Source organism: Etheostoma spectabile, chromosome 22 (assembly GCF_008692095.1).
Source record: "Etheostoma spectabile isolate EspeVRDwgs_2016 chromosome 22, UIUC_Espe_1.0, whole genome shotgun sequence".
NCBI classification, from domain to species: domain Eukaryota; kingdom Metazoa; phylum Chordata; class Actinopteri; order Perciformes; family Percidae; genus Etheostoma; species Etheostoma spectabile.
The window spans coordinates 8391837-8399352 of record NC_045754.1 but is presented as its reverse complement, the minus strand read 5'-3'; the positions used below and the strand labels follow the sequence as shown (position 1 = coordinate 8399352).

At 44.2% G+C, this 7516-nt stretch overlaps 1 protein-coding gene across 1 annotated transcript; it reads left to right on the top strand.

Annotated features, from left to right (window-relative positions):
* The first annotated feature begins 708 nt into the window (after nt 1–708).
* Nucleotides 709–7313, top strand: dselb (dermatan sulfate epimerase like b). Its single transcript, XM_032503411.1, has one exon. It carries the CDS (start codon nt 1817–1819, stop codon nt 5471–5473), a length of 3657 nt encoding a protein of 1218 aa, XP_032359302.1. The 5' UTR covers nt 709–1816; the 3' UTR covers nt 5474–7313.
* The last annotated feature ends 203 nt before the right edge of the window (nt 7314–7516 follow it).

Below are 7516 nucleotides of genomic sequence, written 5' to 3'. Positions count from 1 at the left end.
TATGTTTATCAACGCCGTTTGGCCTCCATTGACTTACATTACTTCACGTTTCCTTCGTGTCCCGCGTGTCACGTTTCTTAAACTCAACCGTCGCTTTCTTCTCGCGATAACACGCCAGGTGGCGAGTATGTTTGCGTCTGCTGTATAGAGCGTAGACATACATGCAGATAGCTCAAAATGCATACAGATAACATGCCACTTGGCTTAAGAAATTGGGCTTGTATATTTAGGCAAAGTCATGATGTCATGTTGATTTAAGTGTAGCCAATATGCTACTGTAACTGTTTCCACAAAAAGAAAAATGCTAACTGTTTTCAGTCTTCATGCTAAGCTAAACTAACCAGGTGCTGGCTGTGGCCTAATATTTAACAAACTTCTTATCTAACTCTGAGTGTATTTCCCCAAAAGTATCTAATATCTAACCATTCCTTTAATATCAGTTGTGTCCTTATTGAAAAAAGTGTGGGTCTTTTAAGTGTTCAGTAGATCCAAAGAAATAGTTTTTATCACCACTTGTGGGATTGTGCCCTAGCCTTTATGAGCAGGAATCTAACACATTAGTCAACCACCCTGTAGCCGAGAGAGAGAGAGAGAGAGAGAGAGAGAGAGAGAGAGAGAGAGAGAGAGAGAGAGAGAGAGAGATTTCATAAAATGAATATTCAGCCTTCCCACTCTATGCCTACATGAGGGATGAGGCTGGGCTTCTGAAGTCACGGCTCCCTCTACAGTTTGTACAGTGGAAAATGTTCCATCCAGTGCAGGAAAAACAATCAAACTGACTGTGTTGAACAGTCGGGGGGACACAACGGAGACGCGACCGGAGATTACGCACAGCTTTACTTGTGTGATGTGTCTCTCGATCGGCAACGGATAGCCTATAGCCCACATATGCCTACAGATACAGTAGCCTACATCCATCCACATCTGGATTATTCATCGTTTGGGAGGCTGATTTACTGTTTCCTGTGGACAACCCGAAAAATGTCTCATTCTTTAAATACTTGAGAAGTGACGACAACTTTCCTCTTTTCGGACTTCACCATACTAATCGCCGAAGATAAGAAATGCGGTGGCTTTATAAAAAATAATAAAAGGATATTACCGGATTTCACAATGCAAACAGATCGATTTCCCGATTAGGATTTGCAGTTTTAAGCACCGGGCAGTTTGGAGTCCCTGCAGCGGGGGGACACAAAGCAATGTTATCTGCGGAGATGCGCTGTTTGCTGAGGTTCGTGTCCGCGGATGTTGCAGTTGGGTCGGGCTGCACACGGTGCCTTTGGGTGGCTGTGATTGGACCGGACACAGACTGGGGCTGACTGATGTTTGTCCGAGAGGAAATGTTTTGGGGAGGAGATCAATATGAGCTACTGGCGCATGCGAGGAGGGGGAAGATTGCCAGTCTTCACGAGCACACGTAGCCTATTATTATGAGGACGGAGGAAACGCATTTTTTCTCTTGGATTTTAATTCAAAACAGACCACAAATAACTTCTTACCATCAGATGTTTATGTGTATTTAATGTGATGCGTTTTGTTGCCTTTGTAAACTGTTACAAGACTGTTACAAGTTTATATCGCTAGTGTTTGTCCTTGCACTAAAGTTTTTTTTCCCCTCTTTTTAACAATCATGAATGGGACTTTCCTAACGCATCATTTGTCTTATAAAATACAATTTTTTGAACTCTTGAGCTCCTCCTGAAAAACATATCTCACATGGACCTTTACTCAGAAATATCAACTGGAATTATGGGACATTGCAGCAACATTTTTAAGGAAGAAAATTAACAGTTGCCTAAATTTCGAATGCAGTGAAATGTATTCACAAATGCCCGGCAACATGGCAGTGAACTGGGTTGTATATTCAGTTTTTTTACTACCGCTGTTTGCAGTGGGGACAGCTTTCTCTGGGGTCTTCAACGCCACAGACAGAGACATTTTCACAGATGACTTGCTGCAGGTCAAGTTCACACAAGCCAGAGTGACTGAGCAGTGGAAACTCCGGTCTACTGATTCCCATCCAAACCTATATTTTAACCAAGTGGATGTGTTGCACTTGAGGCAAAGGTCCTCCACCACCCACAGTCACATATTTAAAGTCATCCGGGCGGCTGCACTCACCATGCTGTCTAACGTCCCCTTTTACATGCCCCCTGTGAAACATGCAGAGTTTACAAGCAAGTGGAATGAGATTTATGGGAACAACCTGCCTCCCCTGGCTCTCTACTGCCTGTTGTGCCCAGAGGACTCTGCTGCCCTGCAGTTTCTTATCAAGTTTATGGACAGGATGACTGAATATCCAGACTGGAAGGTGACCAGTGCCCCTAACGACGAGGTCCCCATGGCACACTCTCTCACTGGGTTTGCCACTGCTTATGACTTCATTTACTCCTACCTGGATGAGCAGCGAAGGGATCTTTACCTCAAGAAAATTCGCTCTGAGACAGATGAGTTGTATGAGCTCTCAAAGTACAGGGGGTGGGGGAAACAGTATCTCCAAAATCATCAAACCACTAACATATTAGCTGTCTTAACTGGTGCAATAGTGGTTGGATCACACGACGACCCAGAGTCAATGATCTGGAAACAAGTGGCAGTAAACTACATGGAGAAAACTATGTTTCTCCTAAACCATGTTGTTGATGGATCTCTGGATGAGGGAGTAGCCTATGGGAGCTACACAGCCAAGTCCATCACACAGTATGTCTTCTTAGCTCAGCGCCATTTCAACATTGACAACCTGCAAAACAATTGGCTGCGGGGACACTTCTGGTTTTATTATGCCACTCTGTTGCCGGGATTTCAGAGAACAGTTGGCATCGCAGACTCCAACTACAACTGGTTTTATGGGCCAGAGAGCCAGCTTGTTTTCCTCGACACATACATCATGAGGAACGGGACGGGTAACTGGCTGGCTCAACAGATTCGAAAGCACCGACCCAAGGATGGTCCCATGGGGCAGTCGTCTGCCCAGCGCTGGGCTACACTTCACACAGAATACATCTGGTACAACGCCCACCTCCCGCCGCAGCCTCCCCACGACTTTGGAATAGCTAGGATGCATATTTTCTCAAATTGGGGTGTGGTTACCTACGGAGCAGGGCTACCAAATGGCCAGGGTAATACATTTGTCTCCTTCAAGTCTGGCAAGCTGGGGGGCCGTGCAGTCTATGACATTGTCCATGACAAGCCTTACTCCTGGGTGGAGGGCTGGAACAGCTTTAACCCAGGTCACGAACACCCTGATCAAAACTCTTTCACATTTGCTCCAAATGGACAAGTATTTGTGTCTGAAGCACTTTATGGTCCAAAGTACAGCTACCTTAACAATGTGTTAGTGTTCGGTCCGTCTCCTACCAGCCAGTGTAACAGTCCATGGGAGGGTCAATTGGGGGAATGCGCTAAGTGGCTGCGTTGGACTGATGAGGGGGTGGGTGATGCAAGAGGGGAGGTGATTGTCGCCTCCTCACACAGGGACACCATGTTTGTGAGTGGGGAAGCGGCGTTGGCTTATTCCCCCGCTATGAGATTAAAGAGTGTGTACAGAGCTTTAGTTCTGCTAAACTCACAGACTCTGCTGGTGCTTGACCACGTAGAGAAGTGGAGTGATTCACCTGTAAAGTCCCTCAGTGCTTTTTTCCACAATCTTGACATTGATTTTAAATACGTCCCTTTCAGATTCATGGACAGATATAATGGCGCCATGATGGATGTGTGGGATGCTCATTATAAAATGTTCTGGTTTGACAGCCAGGGTCACAGCCCTGATACCAGGATACAAGAGGCAGAGCAGGCAGCTGAGTTTAAAAAGAGGTGGACTCAATATGTCAATGTCACTTTCCCAATGACAGGAACAGTCAGCAGAGTTGCTTATGTCTTGCATGGGCCGTATGTCAAAGTGTCCAGCTGTAGATTTATGGATAGTAGCAAAAATGGAGTGAGACTTTCTTTAACCATAAATAACACAGAGAAGATAGTCTCTATTGCTACAAACTACAAAGACATAGGAGCAAGGTTGACTTATTTAGGATTCGGAGGTCACTGTAAAGTTGAGGATGGACATCAAATCACTCGATATGGCCTTGGGACTCAACTCATCCCCAAACAAATAAGCAGTGATAATCAGCTCTTTGACTTTGGCTTCACAGTCAATGTGATAGCAGGGGTTGTTCTGTGTGTGGCCATAGGATTTTTGACCATGCAGAGAAAGTTTTATGTCTGCTTCAGCAGGCTGATGCGTTACGCCCTTCTCTCTGTACTCATCCTGTGGATAGCCGAGCTTCTGTTTGTGTCCAACAGCTGCAATGAGCTTCTCTGTGGGGTAAAATGGAAAGTTGCGGGTGCCAAAAGCGAAGTAAACAAACAAATCCGACTGTATGAGCAGCACCGACTCCCCCTGCCCACCGTCGTCATAACAACCCTTCCCGGATCGGGATCGGAAATACTCAAGCACCTTTTCTACAACAACTCAGACTTTGTTTACATCAGAGTTCCCACCGAGCATGTTGACATTCCCGAGACCGAGTTTGAGTTTGACTCCGTGGTCGACGCCTGTGAGTGGTCAAGGTCAGACGCCATTCACGGACGGTTTAAGATTATTCAGGGCTGGCTTCATTCACTGGTCCACAACACCAAGCTGCACTTGCAGAATATTCAGCTGGTAGAGGGCAGCTGGTTCAAACAGCCCCAGAGAGTCAGCCCCTCTAGGGACAGAAAGAAAAGATCCAGGAGGAGAGAGCCGGTGTCTGAGTTGAAGGGCAAGCTTAGAGTAAGTCTGGCCAGGGATGCAGAGTACGTTAGGGAGATAAGACGCCATGTTGCGGAGTACCCTAACGCCCGGGTGGTCCTCAACATGCGAAGCGGAAGCTGGCCGCTCAAGCTGCCTTTCATTCAGGAGGTTGTGGGATCTTCCCTCAGGACAATCTACATGGTGAGAGACCCTCGAGCTTGGATTTATCTCATGGTTTATAACAGCAAACCCAGCCTTTACTCCCTTAAAAATATCCCGCAGCACCTTTCCTTGATATTCAAGGAGGATACTGTCAGTAACGGGTGCCCAACTGCAGCGCCAGAGTTTAAAATAATCCAGAGGCTGCTGTCCCGTTCAGAGACAAACCCCATCCTGATACTGGCTCATCTGTGGCTGGCTCACACCGCAGCGGTGCTGAGAGTCAGCGAGAGCGTCCCCGAGGAGTCCTACCTCCGAGTGAGGTTTGAGGACGTGGTCAACTTCCCGCAGGAGACAGCGGAGAGCATACACACATTTCTGGGGGTGCCCGTCTCACCCGCAGCCCTCAACCAACTCCTATTCACGACATCCACAAACCTGTACAATCTAATGTACGAAGGAGACATTTCACCAGCCAACATTAACGTGTGGAGACAAAATATGCCTCGAAAGGACATCAGACTAATAGAGGACGTGTGTGGGATTGTGATGAGGAGGCTGGGTTACACCAGGTTTGCCAGTTAACTTGCTGCTGCTGGTCAGCTGATATTGAGCTTGAGTCTTGTTTACTGCTGCCATTGAGTTCTGTAAACTTTTTTTTTTGCACTGAACTTGAAGAAACTGGGTAGCATGTTTGTCTTTTTCCTGTTTGTTTTGTTTGTTTTTTACTACAGCAACAGATGTTCGTGAGGGAGGAATATTTTACATTCAAATAGGTGGAAAGGCAGCTCATGTTCTCCTTCCTCCCCCCCCCAGCAGCTTTTCACATTCACTTGTAGCAGTCTTTTATTGAGTGAGACTTCAGACCATTGCTGTCTTACATGCAGAATTGCATTTCAGCACACATTTTATTTTATTGCAGCATGCAACAGCTCAGTTTTACAGTGATGATTGTTTACTGTTTGTCTTAGTAAAAGATGAGGAAATGAGAGTTTTTCCAGTCCCTAATCTGTAATGTCAGAGAAATGCCATACTGGCATTCATTGTTGTTGAGAAGTGGATCAAGACATATTTGCTGGTTTAAAACAGATACGTTATGAAGCTTATTAAGAAGTAAGACTTGTATTTATTGACTTGTCTCCTAATTTGAAGCTTTTAGAGAGAGTTTTCAAAGACTAATTTGGCTGTCATGAATTTAATATCTGAACTTTTTTTCCCTTTAAAACTAAAATAATGCTGCAATATATAAACTCTTTAGGAAAGCAGAAAAAGTGCATTATGTTATAGACATATGAATGGTATGGATTGTATTTCCATTACATTGGTAGAGGGATTTTATTTGAAGCTCAAAGATGTCACGGTGGCTTATCACTTTTGCAGGGACTCCTTTGATTGTATGTGGGATTCAGTGCATTTTACAAAGCTAACTTTACTCTATGTACTTGATTAGCTTGGAAATATAAAACCTCTGAAGATATTATGTGTAGAAGAAAGAAAGTTAGAAGTATTTATGGGTTCCAAAGACACATATCCCAAAGGATCAGGAATATGAATATGGTTATTATAACTCCCTTTGGCAATTATTGAATTAGATTAGAGGGAAGTGCTTAATAGGGATCAAACTAAAAAAAACAACAACCTGTCAGCCTTGACACATTTTTAGTCAAAGCAATTTCCAAAGCATCCCCCTCAGCTACTCATATTAATCTGCAAAATGCCATAACTCAGGCTCACCCTGTGCTTTATTGTTGTGCTGTCTTCACTATAAAGGCCTGGAGGAAATGCAGTTTTCATTTTCTGGTCAATCAGATATCCAATGATCTTTTTGGGGCTTTTGTCTTGTTAGAGTTCAGCGAGCAGTGGACTAAGCAGGCGATGAATATTAAGTACAGCTAAAGAAGAAAACAGAAAAGTCTGAGACTGTTTCTACTCTGTGATGTTATGCTCTTTGGCCTGGGCAAAAATATACGCTCCTCAGTAACCTTTGAAATCGCTTGCTGAAACATTTCTGTACTGTAAATGGATCACATGTAACATGCAGATGGTTTACTCAATTAGCAACTGTCCCCTTGCGTCCATGCACAAAAGAAAATCATACTGTGCCCATTTGGAAATATCCATCCTTCCTCAGCTAGAAACAGTCCTGTTTGTTTTCTTCTCTCCCAACACTGAAACCCTTGACTGCCTGAAAAAAACCTTGTTTGATGTTTGTGGTCTTTGAATGTGTAGACTTGGCAGACATGCTTTCACTTTGGTGTTGCAATCCTGTTACCAACTCTGTTTTGTATTTGCTCGTGGGGATATGGTTCCTTGCTTCTGTGGCCTTGAATTACAATCATTTTCTTCATAACGGTTTTCTGTGGGCTCTGGAGCAAGAGGTGGAGATAATGTAAAGAAAATAATAAATTCATAAATATATCGGCAACCTGTCTTTTGTGCTGTTGCAGTGGATTATCTTGAGCTGTGATAACGGAATGTACCACGTGATTATATGACATCATTAGCTGCAGATCTTGAGATCTGCAGATATTTTACTCATGTTAAACTACTATTATCTACAAAAGACAGCATGCATTTTAATAGTCTCTTTCACGATGGTGACTGATAACCCCCGAGTGAAACTTATGC